Source organism: Capra hircus, chromosome 1, assembly GCF_001704415.2.
Source record: "Capra hircus breed San Clemente chromosome 1, ASM170441v1, whole genome shotgun sequence".
Lineage (NCBI taxonomy): Eukaryota > Metazoa > Chordata > Mammalia > Artiodactyla > Bovidae > Capra > Capra hircus.
In genome coordinates, this window is record NC_030808.1 from 41,745,064 (window position 1) to 41,763,433 (window position 18,370).

An 18,370-nucleotide genomic window follows, 5' to 3' on the forward strand; every position below is an offset into this window, starting at 1 on the left:
TGGTGCTATAAGCCTCTTTCAAAGTAAACTGCCAACGACACCCCGGGCATTTGAGGAGCTTCTCGTGCTGTGCTTGCTACATGTTCAGTCGCTCAGTCATGTCCGACTCTTGCGACCCCAGACTGTAGCCCGCCAGGCTCCTCTGTCCATGGGCTTCTCCAGGCAAGAATACTGGAGTGGGCTGCCATTTCATCCTCCAGGCCAACTCTTTAGGACCCCGCAGACTGTAGCCCTCCAGGCTGTTCTGTCCATGGAATTTTCTAGGCAAGAATACTGGAGTGGGTTGCCATTTCCTTCTCCAGTGCATGAAAGTGAGAGGGAAGTCACTCAGTCGGGTCTGACTCTTCGCGACCCCATGGACTGCAGCCTACCAGGCTCCTCTGCCCATGGGATTTTCCAGGTAAGAGTACTGGAGTGGGGTGCCACTGCCTTCTCCGATGTAGTCCTATAACAGTCCCTAAAACTTTTAAGGAGTCTGCCCTTAAATTTCTTTGGCAAAGTATTTCAACTATGCCTACAATCTCGTTGAGCTTTTGGAAGTATATAAGAAATGTTCGAAGCCCTGAATTAAACTCAAATGGCTTATTCTGAGGGTTTATACTTTGAGGGTTCCTAGTCCCCGTGTCCCATTACAGGGGAGGGAGGTGAGGCAGAATGAGCAGGGATTAAAGCCCCAATCCAGCAGCCTCAACCAAGCAGAACAGCTCTACTTTCAGCAAAGTACTGGTGGGAAGGGGATTAGGAGGTACGGCTTCCCAAGTAAACGAATTCTTCAAATAAAATCTTCTTCACCTAGCAAAGTTCATAAACCACCAAACTTATCACTTGATCCATATACAAAAATCCCCTGAGATGTAGTCATTTTAATTTGCTTCTACCACTGCAGAAGTGTGGCTCACAATGGGTCTTTTTGGTTTTGTTTGTTCTTCTAAAGAAGTCTCAGAGAATGAAGGCCTTTTGGGTATGGGGGCAACTTTGAAACTACCACTGGTTTCAACCTTTATTGGATGATACTAGAACATGTGTATGGAGCAAACTCCAATAACCTATTTCTTTGAGAGAAATGAAAATGTAAAATAACAGAGTTGTAGTGCCTATGGTACCGTATCATGTAATCCCAATGACTAAACATTGGTGTTAACTTTGAACGGGGAAGAGTTCAAGAGGCTCAGCGCAGTTTGCTTATGAAAAAAAAAAAAAAGATTATCATGTAAGTTATACATAATGGAGATTAAAAAATAAAAACTTGGCACTAAGTCCTGACACCTTGCAGGTACTGTGCTTAAAGTGCTGTCTTCATTACTTTAATCCTCACAATAATTGTGAGAGAAGTACAATTATTATGATATTACACACAAGAAAACTGAAACCAGTGAGGTAGTTTAACACCCCAAGATACAGTTATTTATGTTCACATCTGGATTTGTACTCCCATCTGTGTCTAAACTGCTTCTTTCACTTAATCACTACACAATACTACCTTTAATGAAAAAGAACAATTTATTAACAGAAACAATATTAAAAGATCATTCAATATCATCAAAAAGTTTTAAAATATTTGAGCTTGCAGAGAAAACACCTGAGGTGTATAAATAACAAACGCTAACAGAAGAGACTGCAAAAAGTGCATAGGATAAAGTCCAACTTAAATATCTATGTCTGATCATACATGATGGATATATATACAAAGAAAATAAAGAGATTAAAACAAAAAGAAGTCCCAGGTACAGGCTTCCTATGTAAGTAAAAACGTGCAGATCAGAAAATCCAGCTAGAAGACCAAGGTTTAACCAGTTTCTCAACCAAGACGAAGGCTTTTGCCTCTATTCTCTTTTTCAGTGTTAGAATTTAAAAATTAAGTCTCAAAGTCTATTCTACACCTGACCTTGTTACCATGGCTATACGAGTCTCAGTCATCCTTCTTTCTTCTGCTAACTTCCTTCCTCTGCTAACTTCCATCTTTAAGACATTAGATTGAAAGAGTCAGCTCTATGATCTATAAACACGAGTTCTCATAGTAAAACCTACAGACCACTTTTCTTACTGAATCAACTGTTTGTAACCACTTATCCTTTTCCCAGGGAGTATATATAATTTGGCTCATCGACTCTGAAACTATTCCACTGAATTCTTCCTCATCTCAGAGAATGTCAATTCCATCCTTACTCTTATTGCTCCAGTCAAGAATTAACAGCGATCCTTGAAGGCTTGGGCTTCCCTTGTGGCTCAGATGGTAAAGAATTCAGCTGCAATGCAGGTGATCCAGGTTCAATCCCTGGGTTGGGGAGATCCCCTGGAGAAGGGAAAGGCTCCCCACTCCAGTATTCTGGCCTAGAGAATCCTACGAACTGCAAAGACCATGGGGTTGCAAAGAGTCGGACATGACTGAGCCACTTTCACTTGAAGGCTTGCTCACTTTCCCTCCACCCACACACAATCAATCCATCAGCAAAATCTGCTGACTTTATCTCAAAAGTAGACCCACAATCAGAACAAATAATCTCAACTGCTAGCACCCTGACCATTTCCCTAACCATCTCCATCTCTCCTTATCCTGATTTATTTCTTCCCCCACAGCACGCAACACCTTCTAACATACTTTAATAAATCTTCCTTATGTTTACTGTCACCTCATTCAGTTCAGTTCAGTCGCTCAGTCGTGTCCGACTCTTTGTGACCCCATGAACTGCAGCACGCCAGGCCTCCCTGTCCATCACCAACTTCCGGAGTTCACTGAGACTCACGTCCATCGAGTCAGTGATGCCATCCAGCCATCTCATCCTCTGTCGTCCCCTTCTCCTCCTGCCCCCAATCCCTCCCAGCATCGGAGTCTTTTCCAATGAGTCAACTCTTCGCATGAGGTGGCCAAAGTACTGGAGTTTCAGCTTTAGCATCATTCCTTCCAAAGAAATCCCAGGGCTGATCTCCTTCAGAATGGGCTGGTTGGATCACCTTGCAGTCCACTCACTACCAGAATGTAAATTCCATGACAGCAGAGACTAGTCTCTCAGGTTCACAGATGTGGCTGGTCTGTCTCGAACATCATCTTACACACTATAGGGCTCAAATGTTTGTTAAATGAATCCAATATTAATGAGCAAGCACCTGATCAAGAGTGTTAAACTTCCAATAGTCTATACAGTCATCAACAACTGCGTTTTAAAGCAGTAACAGAAGGTAGATTAAAAGGCCAAGAAGTAGGTGAGCATTTCCTCCTTGAGCAAAGTGATTTGCAATCTCAAACAGCACTGGTTGAGCGTGTACAGAATGACAAGGTAAATCAGACTAGGCAAGCATGCTGCGCTCTGTTCAGATAAAAACACAATAGAAATCTGTCTGGAGCCACCATCTCATCTACCTACCTACATTCCTTCATTGTGCTAACTCCACTTCGGAACGTGTCCCAGATCTCACCTCTGCAGCCATCAACGGCCACTTCACCGAGAGCAGTGACACGTGCTTCGTGTGTTACAGCTGTTTCCATGCTGGTGTGGGCAAGCAGCACCTCCCTCAGCTCCCTCGACACAGGCCCCAGCGTCCTGCTGATGTCAACGCAGGAAGAATCTTTCCCATCTCTGCCTCTCCACTAACACTTGAAGGGTTCATTAAAAACTTACTTTAATAACTAGCACTTCCCAACTCAAGTAGGCACCACTTTTATACAACATGCACCAGATCATTTAATCCTCACAAAATCCCCCAAGAGGTAAGCATGATAACTGCTCCCAATTTACAGATGAGAAAATTTGAGGACATAGTAAAAGAATTACTAAGTAAGTCCAGAACCATCCTCTGTGAAGTAAAGATGAAGAATGTATCCTTTCACGACTCTCCCCAGGAAGATATACATAAAAAGTAGAAATAAATACAACTCAGAAAAAAAAAAAAATCTGCTAATCAATTCACAGGAAATGATGCAATCTGGGAATCATCTTCTGTAATCCCTAATGAAATAAGGTTCTGAGGCAATGGTTATGGTTGATGCTAAAAGGTGAAAACGTCTGACGGGGACTTCAGAATGGATGGATGAAGTTGACAACAGCTGCCTCCTGACATGATGCTATACCCCAGAATTCCTGCAAAAACATCAAGTAAATACAACCTGTCGACTCTGCTGGGATTCAGATTTAAGGAAGTCAATTGCAGTGACACATCTAAGACAATTTAGGACATCCGTATATGGATATCAGATGTTGAGGGATTACAGTTAGTGGCAAAAAGGCACTGGTTTTTGTTTGTTTTTAAGCCCTTACCTTTTGGATATATACTAAATATTTACAGGTGAATTTTTATATCTGCATTTGCTTTCAAGGACTCCAGCAAAAACTGATTTAGTATTTGCATGCACATACACACGTGTGTGTGTGAGCTGCTCAGCTGTGTCCAACTCTTCGTAACCCCAACTGATTCAGAATGATCAATAAATGCTAAATCCAATGGAAGACTGCTGGAGAAAAGAATATTCAGTCTCAAGTTTGTCACTCCATAAACCACTTAATGATTTCTAAAGGAAGAAAACTACATTAATAATAGAACAATCTGGTGGATATCACCCATACCAAATGACTGCGTGACATCCTCAGAGTGGGACAAACTGACCTGTCTCCTGGTATAATACTTTGATATCCCTGTGTAAAATTCCTGCCAACAATGTTTAACCTATCTCTAATCATGAGAAAGCAACTAGACAAATTCAAATCGAGGGACTCTCCAGACCAGAGGGCCTGGACTCTTCAAAGTGACAATGTCTTTAATGACAAAGAATGGTTCAAGATCTATTCAAGACCAAGGAGACTACATAACAACCAAATGCATGAACCTTGATTGAATACTGAATTAAAGAAGTAAAGGCTAACACTGGAATAAGGTAAACTTGAACACAAACTGAACATTCTGCAATTGCATTGCAGTAATGTCAAACCTGATTGTAATGGTCATGCTATGGTTAGAAAGTCCTTATTCCTAAGAAAGGCATGTCAACAATACCTGCAACAGATGGTACAGATAAAGAGCCAATAGGGCAAATTTTAATCCCTAGTTATCTAGGGGAAAAGCATACAAGTGTTAACTGAATGGTTCTTATAACTCTTCTAAATGTGTACAATTTTAAGATGAAAAAATATAAAGTACTCCAGCAAAAAATAAACGAATAAAAGGAAGGGGTGGTGGAGATAAAGCAAGAGTGGTAAACACTGATAACTGTTGAAGCTGGGTGATAGGTACAATACAGAGATTCGTTGAACGAGTTACTTCTGTGTATGAGCCCAGGTCTTAATTCTCACTTCTACAAAACAGAAAAAAACACATACTTCAAGTCAACATCATCAAAACAGATTACTATTCAAGGTAGATTACTAGGTAGAAGTCCTGTGAGAGAGAAGCAAGCATTCAACAACCACCATATACTGTCAATTCTTTCGGGAGAGGCTTGGAGACGACCTATAAAATAGAAGCCTGCTAGGCTGAATGCATGTTGATAGAATCACTCCAACAGGTCTGCCCTCATCTCTGCTCTTCTGCCCACAGCTAGTGGCCAAGGCTCGCTCCCCCACTGAAGTCTCAGCCTTGCCTGAGCACTGGAACAGAAATACCTTACGCCACACTTTGTCCCCTTATCTTGATGTTTCTCTTCACAGCACCTACTCCTCCGTCTCCCTCATTAGAATGCAAGCCCCAGGAAAGCTGCAACTTTTTCCTATAGTTTACAACACATGGTAGTGGTAGGCACTCAAAACAGATGTGAAACACTTTCTTTGATCTAAAGCAACTTTTTAGCTCTAATACTATTACAGTGGATGCAGTGATCAAAAGTTTAGCTTCTAGCTTTGAGACTGCCTTTAGAATCCTAACTTGGCACCTTACTGAGCTGTGTGGTCACGAGTACCTTTCTGCTTCAGTGTTTTCGTGTGTAAAACAGAGAATACACACGCATACACACACATATAACACACACACACACACAATACACACATCTTGCTTAAACCAGCCACTGAGGATTAGGTATTACAAGCCATAAGTTTGACAGATGTGGGGCATCCAACCATGTCAACTTGTGGTGGTTTACCTTCATGCTTTCCGTTCGTATCTTACTTGGTTTCAATTTTACGTTCCTAGAAAAACTGTTCCTAGAAGAAGAGAGGCCAAGAAGTTTCTCATTTTTCCATGAGACTGAGGCCAGAAAACGTAAACACAAGAGTCTTCCTGGTAAACCAGATTCTAACTCCCAGGAGGCCAAGTCATAAAACAGAAGATCCTGAAATTGGGATGATTCCTCAGGCAGATGCTTTTGGTTAGAAAACTTTTAAATCTTCTAATCTTCTCAAAGGTTTGGGGAATACAGGATTTTCAAGAAATAAACAACAGGACCATAAACAGGCTAACAGTTTTTGGAAGGAATGGTCGAGATCATGCCCTGAACAGAACCTAAGAAGTGAACATAAAACTGAGGCATGGTTTTGTAGATTACAAATCCAGCTGATTTTTCTCTTACATTTCAAAGACAGAACAAGTAAAATACAGAGAAATAAGATCAGAAATGCTTTCCTTGGATGTCAGAAGGCAGGAGATTTTGAAATTGTAAGTAGCTTCCAATTAATTCATCCAAATCAGGTAAAATATTTAATAAAGCAACGGGTATTAGGAGGAATTTCTTCACTTTAATCTTCTTAAACTGGATTTGCACAAACTCCTGGTCCTCAGAGAATGCCTCATAAGAACGGCATTCCTGAAACCAATCAGGCTACTCGAGTCAATGTTACAAAACTGCACTCTCATGTCACTACCAACAAAACAGAAAACAAACAGTATACTGGTACGAAAGAATGAGAATTAAAACCACCTACTACTGGGTCATGTATTTATCCTGGTTGAAGCCAACTTTTTTAAAACAACGCTTAAGTACACCTTCCCTGTAATATATGCCTGACAAAGATCCTACCTCCAAACTTAGTTGACCACCACACAGCCAAGGTGTTCTCATACTAAACTGCTGCTGCTGCTGCTAAGTCGCTTCAGTTTCCGACTCTGTGCGACCCCATAGATGGCAGCCCACCAGGCTCATAGCGATCTGGCTGTTATAGCTGCCCTTGGGTTTCTACACCTGACAAAATCAAAGCATTTTAATGGCCAAGGAGACATTTTAAACATCGAAGTCTAAACAAAGACAAAACCAGGAATTTTTTTTTTTTTTTTTTTTGGCAGCACCATGGGGCTTGTAGGATCTTCATTCCCTGGCCAGGCATAAAACCCGCACACTTGGCAGTGATAGCTCGGAGTCCTAACAACTGGATCACCAGGGAATTCAAAACCAGGAATTCTTGATGCTAGGGCAGAAACGGGCAAACGCCACTTTATGAGCATTGAGTGCTTCAGATGGAGGTTTTAAGAAGCCTCTGCTTTCACCTGCGATTCCATTTTTAAGCTCTCATCCATGTCAATCTCTACTGAAATGTTCCCAAAGTGGGTAGGGATTCCCTTAACTAGGGCACTGTAATCACAATAAAAATGATGAGGGAGATGAGTGGGAACAAGTCAACTGGACCCTGGACTTGAAAGCTAGGGAAGAACCAACTGGACCCGAGTTTATTTGCAACCTGCTGTAGAGTACCTGGAGTGGGAGTAGGGAAGCTACAAAGACACAGAGGGAAAGTCAGTCAGGGTAACGACTTGGCTTCCGTTCTATGGAAACATGAAGACTGGCCAAACGTTGTAACGTCACATCATCCCCTGATCTACACTCTGACTAGAGGAAACACCTAATTTTTTTTCATAGTAATACTATATTCCAAGGGTCATGTGTCATATAAACTAACGTGAATTTCACAGACATACCCTGAGGAAAAATGTCATCTTCTAGATAAAGCAGACTCTTTCAAGAAGCATTATTTCAAACCTGTAGGACTTCAGTACAGCAGTTGTAAACCAAACTGTACTAAAGCTTCCTTAAAATAAGCAATCACCCATATGTCTAAAGACAAAGTGGACTATGAATACCAATTTCTAACAGTTCATACTAAGTCATACCTCGGTCTTTGTTTGACTCTCTGAAGTCTGTACGCTTGGCCGAAATGGGCACACATAATCCACTAGTCCAAATAAACTGATCCTCCTTTTAAAGACCTGGATGTGTTTGCCATTTACTATTAGTCCCATTTTAAATCAATGGTCAATTAACTAGATGGGTTCTGTCAATGTGAGCGGCAATTTCTGTAGCCTAAATCCTGAAGGAGGTCCAAAGGCAATTAAGGATGTCTTTAAAGAACATCTAAAACCCATTATCTAAATCAGAAATTATAAGATGTTAGCCAAACCTGACCAACAGACACATTTCCTTAGATCCATGGTGCCTCAATACCATGGTGCAAACATCTAAAAATGTAACAAAGACAAAAAGTAACCCCCAAAAATCAACTTCCTGTAATATGGAGTTGTGGCTAAGAACAGGATAGAAAAAGACAAGCTGGCAAAACCAGGCCCGCACTCCCCATGGCAATAATACACAGTGGTAGTAGGCACCAGCACCACCAGCATGAGCAAGCATGCACACGCACGTGCACGCATGCACACACCCCTGTAGCAGCTCCACCATTTTGCCACAGGCCCACTGTCCCCTTTCAGTCTTTGAATTACAACATTACAAACTCCAACAAAATAATCTAAGCCTAATTCATACTTACCAGTTTTAACATACCAAAGTCAAGAGAATTCAACACACAACCTTTCTATTTCTCAGACAACTTTGTTAACAGTTTTCATTGACTCATGGACATATTTACTTCACACTGCCATCTCCAAACACAATGAAAATGATTTTAAAATTACCAGCATTACTATTCAATCTTCTTAGTCACATTCTTATCTCTTCATCCACTATTATACACTCACACACATTTCTCCAATCTGCTTCATAAGTGCTCAATATCCTGTATCATCTAGTATCTCATTATGGAGCTTCAGAATAAAATAATCCAGTACAAAAAAAGTCACAAATTAAGTCTGAAACAAAGTTGGGCTTAAGAGGCTGATAGTTAAATATACATCAAAATAAAATGTGCATTCTCTTATAAATGGTCTTGACGATTTGGATCATAGGTACCTCTGGCTTACAAGATAATTATTTAAAATTCAATCATGTTAATGACATATATACATTCCAGCAATATATACTATAATGCAAAATACTGTTTTAATTCCTTTATAAAATCTGTACCAATAGGAATGGAAAAAAAAAACTCTTTAAAAAATCAACTATTAAATGGAAAGATGTAGTCTTATGATACATTGCTCCATCAAAAATTAAAAGTTAGAAAAAAATAAATGAAAAGAAAAATACTAAAGGTATCACATGGCAACAGAAATCGATTAGGCTATGATCCACCAGCTCCATGTGTCGATTTTACTGAAACAGGGTCATCCCTGAAGTTTCAGCAGCAATTCGGCAAACAGCAACCAAAATTTACTTGAAGATTAAGATACTAAGCTTTCCCCTCACCTGCCTCAAATCATTTTGAGACTTACGAGCCTATCTAAAGTAATTCTTCTCTTTAGATTTGCTTTGCTTTCTCCAACCTTTTCCTCACTTAAAATACACCTAAGTCTAACTAAGTTCTAGTTATACAAGGTCAGATGAGAGACAGAGATGAAACAACGTCCAGCTTCAAATAGTTTAGTTCTTGATGAGGAATCCCAGTGCACTCAGCCTGGAAAAGGCTGACAGCTGCTGAATCAACACTGCACATGTGTCTGACAGAGAGGCTGTTCCATGCAGTGGAGTTCATTCACCAGACGCCTCACATACATTCTACATTTCACGGATGCAAAAGCTCAACGTTACTTAATTAGCATGCAAGCTATTAGGAAGCATGGCTCATGTTCACTTCTAAAACTTTCATGTTCAATTCAAAAACTTTTGAGCAAGTGCTATATGTCAGGTTTGACTCAAGTCTTGGATTCTGGTAGCTTACACAAAATTTATTTTCCGGAGTCTCTTCATTAATAAAGTGGGAATAATGGAAAATTACAATAAAGTTTAATACCTTGCCTGAGAGCACAAAGGTACCTTAATGACATACTGAACACCTACTGCCTCCAAGGTTATGTTACCAACTTATCTTCAAAGACCCTCCAACTGACGGATCACTCCCATTTCACAGACAGAAATGAGGATCCAAGAGGGTTACGATTCCTTGTAGGTAGGTGCCAGGAACCAAATCCAGGTTCATTGTCTCTAAAGCTCTTTCTGCTGCCCCACTGTCAGTTCTTTGTTTATTCCAACATAACACAACCAGGACCTTCATTTCGGATCTTTTGCTCTTCTATTTATTGAGAAAACAAAAACTGGAGCACTGACTGAAGCGGAAGCATCTGTATCCAAAACAATCATACATAACAGCATTAAGTAAAAAAGGGATTAAAGCTGCAAGAGGAAATTAAAAAAAAAAATCATACATACCTTAAACATTTTACCTACATTTAATACATAAGTGTATTTCCCAATCTTAGTATGGAGTCAAGCCCTTGAGAGAATGGGACTGATGACGTAGAGCTCCTTGCTGAAGTTCCTTCTGCTTGATCTAAACCGTTATCTATAAATCCATCATCTACCATCTCCATTCCAGTTTCACCAAAGTGCAAAGCTTTAAGGAGTCCTTGTAACACAGTCTACATAATCATCCTGGACTATTGTTATCTTCTCTCCACCACTTTATGACAGCTACATCTGATTCTACAGCCATTATTTTAGGGACTCACCTTCAGCTTGTTTTTCCAAAGAATCCAACTTGGTTTTCAGGAGAGGAAAAAAAAAGTTTGTACTCATTTCATCAGTTTACATATTTAAATTATTATAAGAGCAAGATTACCTGCCATGAAATAGTCGTGGAAACCAACACAACTTCTGGTAAGCATACAACTCCCTCAGTGCAACGTGCACTGATCCGAAAGCAACTTACTAGCACCAGAGGTCAGCATGCTGTCTCATAGTCAAGAACTGCTTTAGACTGATGGGAACAGGAAGCCCCAAGGCAGCTAAGTAAGCATCAACCTTGTGGGTAAAACAGAGCACACGTGAAACAGACCTGTCCCTCAAGCACATGTAACCTACCAAAGGGGATGTGAAACATTCACCAGTAAACTGTAACATTAACAAGAAAGCTGTCCACAGGATAAGACACAGAGAAACACCATGCAAATTCAAAGGAAAGATTACAATTCATAACAGTGCAGGTCCACAGTATTTGTTTCATACACCAACTGAGTCAAAATGAACTTGAGGTATGTTTTCTTGGAGATGATCATTCCAAGAAAAGCAGTGTCACACAGGCACCAAAGGAAATTAAAGGGAATGATATTTATAGGGATATACAGCAATTTTCTTTACTCAGGACTGTACAAAAATGGAGAATGAAAGAAATTAAAGGATAAGGTTAAAATAAAAGACTAGAGTCGTATCACAGGTGGCCTTGGATGCCAGACTTCATTCCGAGTATCTCTGAGAAAGAGCACATTTCTGAATGCGCTGTAATTTGGCAATGGTGTTGACAGTCAACTGATATGGGAAGGTGATGAAGTAATCAAAAAGGCATCACCACAATGCTCTGTAACAATGGTTTGTATTATTTCCCTAAAAATGCATCCCAATTTAACTCTTTCAAAGTATTTCAAGAACTTGTATCTCTGCACCCCAGAAAGCATATTTATAGGCATGGATTACCCTCCCCTCAGCAGTATGTTAGAGATCACCTAAGAAACTGCAAGAACCCAAGCAAGAAACCTAAGCAGCTCAGCTAGGGCAGAGAAGAGACTATATGGGAATGAGACTGCAGGAACAAAGAGTTGGATTGGTTTAGCCCCATGTGACAGAAAACAGGAGCCACAAACAGAAACAACTCAGGCAAGTTTGGGGGTAGGCAACTCATTAAGTTTGAACCAAACTGAGTTAGCAGCGCCATGGGAATATACTAGCACAGAAAAGCACCAAATGCCAGAGTTCTTGGCTTGTTACCAAAGAAAGGCAAACCATATGAAGGTCAAACCATACGAAGGCAAAGGTACAGTATAGAAAGAGGAGGGAAAGGAAGGGATCAAAGCAGAAATCCCAGGATATAGCACCGTAAGAAGTTAAGACAAATGGTCAACCTAGGAAATTATGTCTGTTTCCTCTAAATCAGGGGTCAGCAAGCTTTTTTGTTGTTGTTGTAAAGGACCAGATAATAAATATAAACAAATGAACAGGGTTATGTTCCAACATACCTGTATTTATGGACTCTGATATTTGAATTTCATATAACTTCCATAAAAACTTTTAGTTTTTTCCCAACTACTTAAAAATGTAAAATCCTTCGTTAATCCTACAGGCCACACAAATGCAGGCAACAGGTCAGATTTGGCCTGTGAGCCATACAGTTTGCCAACTGCTATTTGGAGCACAACAAGGATATTAGGACTGGATTAACTGTCTTTTTCCAAACTTCTGATGGTAGTTTTTCCTTCAGATAAATTAGTAACTTACCAGATATTCATTAAATGTTAATGACTTCTTTAAATCTGACTAATTCCTTCAATTTGATTCCCCTGAGAAAGACTAACTACATGTGTTGGCAAACAGTCCCTGTTGGTTTAGAATTGCCTTCCACTGAACAGATGCATTCCTCATGATGAACAGATAAATCCTACCTGTACTACAAATACAGTGAAGGTACTAGATGAAAAACATTACTCTAGAATTTCTTCAATGCTTTCAAACTTAAAGTTTTCCTTGGAGTGATTTTATAATCTAAAGGTTGAGAAGCTTCAATGGTAGTCTGCATTGTGAAAACATCTAGATTTTGAAAGGCAATAAACATCTGCATTGAATGTGCGAATCACAAAGAAAAAGAAGAAAGTTTGGTGCAGAAAGTCAACTTATGACCAGCAGTCTTCACACATACAAACCATGCCTGGTGAGGAAGGCTTCCTCAGCCCCCAGCCACTCCTTGTGCCTTAGCTGTAGCTCAGGGGCAGAGACAGCATTCCTTCTTGAATCGCTTGCTGCAGCAAGGAACTGGGAACCCGAGAAAACTTTAGCGCCAAGTCAAAGTACGACACTGCTTGCCCACAGGCTCAGGTCTTTCCTTACTGGGTAGCTGTTTTAAGCGATCTGATTGCAAGTAGACAAGGCACACAGGGTGGTTACTGAAGATAAAGGAACCAGCTAAGCTGTTATGGGCATGCTGGTGAGGAGGGAGGAAAAAAAAGACACAAAACAGTCATCTGACAACTAGAACAAGGATGTTTCCATTTGAACTTGTCTGCCACCACCTGACAGCAAAAGTACCACTAGTTCCTAGTTATCAAGTATTGCCAAGCAAGCCAAGCTACAATGACCTACGGGTGGCCAGTCTCATACTGAGTTCCTGGTTAGACCCTATGCCTCCAGAATTATCTAAAATGCTAACAGTTTGCGGAAACTACATTCACAAGACGCTAAACTTGGGGTACAACTCTAGAATACACTTTTGCCAGGTCTTCTAATCAAAAAAGCTTGACTGAAGAAAAATATGACAAACTCTTTCCTGCATTATCAGAAAACCTATTGCGTTGTACAATTATAGAAACTAGAATATAACTATACTTCTATTTCTAAATGTATAAAACCCAAGTCATAAACTCAGCACATCATAAAACTCTTTACTTGCAAAGAACTATTTCAATGGGCTACCTTAAAATTTTAAATATAATCTGACTTTCAATGAAATTAAATATGAAAGATACTGAACATAAACTTGTGAAATCTGTTTTAATGAAAAAGATTTTCAAAGTAGCCATCTGCTTTTACTTCTGTTTGAAAAAATATACAAGAGGATATATAAATGCTATTTTATTGTACACACCTGTATTTACTTAGAATTAAACTAAGAATTAGAACTAATTATTGTTTAAACCATTAACCTTTAAATCTTCGTGGAAAAATTCCTGAGTAGCAATGAGAAGAGTTCAGGAAAAAATATTTTCCCCGGAATTTTACAACTCTAAATATTCCAACTGGTTATCATCCTTTGGGCAAACATGATCACATGTTAAGTGTTCCTAAACTAAGTAACCAAAAAATATAAATGTTCTGCATAGATCTCTTTTTAACCTCAAAATTCCTCTTCCTGAGCCTATCCCAAATGTACAAATTTTTCTACAAAGTTCAGTTTTTCGACACAGTACAAGGCTTTAAAGTTAAAAAACTGTTGATTCCTTCTTTTACCTAGCTTAAATGAAGTGCCAATCTTTTATATCAAATTTCAAACTGAACTTAACAGACATAACCCATTTCTCAAACTCTCAAAGAGAACGGACCTCAGAAATCAGAGTCATATCTCACCCACCAAAGTCATGACCTCTCATCTCCTCTACCTACCTAAACTTCCCACAGTAAGAGGTCAGCGGGAACGTGGAGAAAACTCATCATCTCACAGGTACTTTGTTAATTTTTCAGTTGTTGGAAAATGTCTTCCAGAGGCTGGACTGAGACTGCTTGCAGTGTGTGGTCTTTCCTCTGCAGCTGTGTCCTTCCACACTACAGCCTTGAATACTGTGTTTGCAAGAAGTGAATATAACTCTCATAATGCTAATCTATGACAAGCTTCTCAAAACCTTTTTATTCTGGAGACCCTTCTACATTATGGTCTAATACTGGTCTAAGCATCCACCTTCTCAAATGGCTTTAATCATGACCTTTAGAAGTCTAATTTCACCACATCCATGACTTTACTGCATCAATTTTCAGAATTAAAGTTATCTACTTTTCGCACCAGATTATGGAAATAAGACAACTTTATATATACGTGTTTAATAAAACTCAAGCTAAATGGTACCTGCAAATAAATTTCTTCTTGGGAGGTCTGGCATCTACATTCCTAAGTGCACAGACTTGCAAGTGCAAAAAAAGCAGACTCACACTGACTCCCAACTGCAAACAGAGAAAACGTCTAAGTGACTAGTTCAATAAGCATTCATTCTGCGTATTACACCCTGAAATCTTCCAATAGGGACTCGTATAGAGACTGCTACAATGCAGTGGGGCTCCAACACAAGAAATGCTATGAAAGCCTCAACACAGTACCTGCCTCTTAAATTCAACACCTCTTCTATGCTCAATTTTAAGGACTCTGAGCTAGGGAGTCAGAGGAAATGCAAGAGTTGGAGAAGGAAAAGTAATACACCCTAAAGAGAGGAGGAATGCTCTTTAGGCCTATGGGGGTGGTTTAGTCACTAAGTCAGGTCCAGCTCTTTTGCAACCACATGGACTGTAGCCCACCAGGCTCAAACACTCTTCAGGCCTACAGAATACCCCCACCGCCCAAAAGAAACAGAAAAATCTCTCTGGGAATCTATGAAAAGACTGCAAAAATTAGTCTCAACATCCACATCTAAGAATTACCTAGAGTATTCCCTCCATTCCAAAATACATAAATGACTTGAGGGAGGTGGAAATTAAGTCATCAAAAAGGTACACCGTAAGAGACATACACATTTCAGAATCTAAAAATATAAAAGACATGCTACTTAAAATTGGAGTTACATACAATACGCTACCTATAGCAGAACCACAAAGCCACTGCATGTTAGAAAGGTTTCCCTGAAGCCTGTCAAAGCTCATCGTAGCACTTTTCATTTATTTCCCCCAAAGTATTGATCTTATTTTAGAACTCAATTTTCCCAAATTGAAAGCAAGCAGAACTTGGAAGACAGAAGTTTTGTGTTACTCAAATTGACAACCTACTCAAAAGCAAGTTTTATGAATACAAAAAAGAGAGGCTTTTTTTTTTAATCGTTTAATCTTACTTTATTTAGGTCAAGGATCTCTTCAACACAACTTCATCATCATCGTTACAATGTCCTTATCTGCAGCCATGGAGGCCTACGCCTCCAGGCAGGAGTTCACCTTGATTATCTGCAAAGCACCCCCTGCACACACACTTGCCAGGATTTCAAGAAAGGTTAACTGAATTATTTTAAACTGCACTATGTAGCTTATCTGGAATAAAAATATGTGTGCTCCACACCACAGATGATTGAATAGTGGTTGATACAGGATACAAAAAAAAAAGTATATAACATAATAAATACATTTAACATACTAGAAGCTCTGTGAACAAATGTACAGTACTCGGCAGCTATGCTAAAGACAAAGAAGAGTTCTGAATTTTCATTTCAAAGGTTTATAGAACAAACACACACTATACACATTGACTCATGATACTTGCTTTCTCCCTAAAACAAGGTGAAACAAAAGAAATTTCAATACATTTCCTAGGTTCTGATACCTCCTAACAGGGGTAAGTTAAAAGGAAGATTTTTTTTCATTGTTCCTATTCTCTTAAGCACTACATTTTAGAGCGAAGGGGGCCAAGAAAGCGGTAATACTTAAGAGGCTAAACAATGCAACCTTATCGTCTCCCAAATTCAGGAAGAACAAGCTTGAGGCCACAACAGCATGCCTGACCAGTCTCTCCAGACCTGATCCAGAGACACTGGTGCCTTCCCAGCTCACAGTGTGCAAAGAACGTAAAAATTTCCTAATCTCTGGGATTGGTAGTTTTCCAATAGCCCCAAATTTAAGTACCACCTAACTTTCTAACAGCTCGTTTTCAAAACTGACCCGAAATATAAAATGTGCCCAAGTCTCTGGCGCTGTTAAGAAGCTAGCTATGTTCTCTAAGTCCAAACATCAATATTTTGTTGTTGTTGTCGTTATCTATACCTGGAAGGGAAGGGGTGGGGGGAGAGGGGGGGAAAAAAAAAAAAAGCATACACCACACGCTACGTTACCAAATTCACAGAAGAATGGGGGTTTCGGCGACGGCTTGAGGAGCACCTGACCCAGAACAGAGAACGAAGAGCGGCTCCGGGCTGCGAGGTCCCTGTCCTTGGCCACACCATTCCCTGGAGTGGAACGGGCTTGCAGGATCGCTTAGCATCCCTCCAAATCTGAAATCCCCTACCTCAAGAGCAATCAAAAGCAGGGCGGGGGGAAGGGGGGGAAACACAAGTTTCTTCCGGAAGGCGCAAAAATAAAAAATAAAAAGTAATAAGGCCACAACTTGGATGAATGAAAACTGGGCTAAGGGCACCCGGAGTAGGACTGCCGCTGAAGTCAGAAAAAGAGAAAGTCAAAGAATTTTTTTTTTTTTAACGTGAGAGCCGGTTCTACGCGACAGTAGACCAGACACAACCGCGCGCGCACGCGCGCGCGCGCGCGCACACACACACACACACACACACACACACACACACACACACACACACACGCTTTGGAGAAGGTTTTATTGAGCACGGACGGTTCTGGGGCGGCCGGCGGGCGCTACAGTGGAAGGCGGGCGGGCCGGCGGGCGGCGGAGGCAGTCTGAGGCGAGTGGGAGGCGGCGGAGCGGGGCCGGCGACGAGGCAGCTTCGCGACGGCGGGCGCGCGGGGGGCCCCGGGCTCCGGGCCCGCGCTGGCGCGTGTCCTCCCCGCGGACCTTCTCACTGGGATCCCGAGGGCCGGCCCGCCCCCCCACCTCCCGTCGCCCGCCCGCCCGCCCGGCGAGGCCGCGTGCGAGGCACACACCCTCCCGCGCCGGCACACCCCCGCCTCCCGCGCGCACGCGGCCTCGCCGGGCCGGCGGGGGCCTCCCCCCCTCCACAAGCGCCCCCTCAAGCAAGAACGCCCGCCGCCCCGGTCCCCCCGCCTCCCCCCTCAACCTCCGGCCGCGCGGGGACTGAGGGAAGGGGCGGCGGCGGCGGCCTAGCGGGGAAGGCGGGCTCTGAGGAGAGATGAGGTGGTGGGGGAGGCGGTGGGAAGGTCACTTACCCGCTGCATGGCTTTCAGGATCAAAGCCAGCTCGTAGCGGGGCATGCCCGAATGGACGGCGCGTGGCTTCCGCACCGAGCCGGCTCCCGGGACACCGGAGGGCGGGGGTGGGCTGACCCGCGCGGAGAAGCTGACGGGCTTGACTAACCGGGCCGGAAGGCTCCCGGGCGGCGACAGCACGCTCCGGCCGCGCGAGCCCGGGCTTAAAGGCGCTGGCAGCTGCGCAGACGGGCTGCCACGCCCCCTCGGCGGGCCACACCCCCCACACGGGCGCCAGGCCACGCCCCCTCCTTAAGGCGGCCGCGCCGCGCCCCCATCGAAAAGCCCGGCTCTCAGCGGCGCGCGGCCCCCACCGGGGACCCTCCCCCGCCCCTTTCCCGCCCCACCCCAGCCCCCAGTCCCGGGGCAGGGCCCGCGCGACTGAGCGGAGATGCGCCGCGGGGTCTCTCCGGCCGGAAGCCGCCAGCAGCCACCGATCGCCACCCCCCCGACCCTGCTGCTGCCGCGCTGGCTACGTATGCTTCTCGAACCAGCTGGAACTTTCCAGGCCTC

At 42.3% G+C, this 18,370-nt stretch overlaps 2 protein-coding genes across 2 annotated transcripts in view; both read right to left on the reverse strand.

Annotated features, from left to right (window-relative positions):
* The window catches only part of SLC5A3 (solute carrier family 5 member 3), a 33,172-nt gene extending 15,254 nt beyond the window's left edge, over positions 1-17,918 (reverse strand). The window contains exon 1 of the mRNA XM_018056774.1: positions 17,819-17,918. The gene's annotated coding sequence lies outside the window, so the exon portion shown is untranslated. The remainder of the gene's footprint in view (positions 1-17,818) is intronic.
* Positions 1-17,992, reverse strand: part of MRPS6 (mitochondrial ribosomal protein S6) — a 65,601-nt gene extending 47,609 nt beyond the window's left edge. Inside the window, exon 1 of the mRNA XM_018056868.1 lies at positions 17,819-17,992. Within this exon, the coding sequence (XP_017912357.1) occupies positions 17,819-17,863 (45 nt within the window). The 5' untranslated portion in view covers positions 17,864-17,992. The remainder of the gene's footprint in view (positions 1-17,818) is intronic.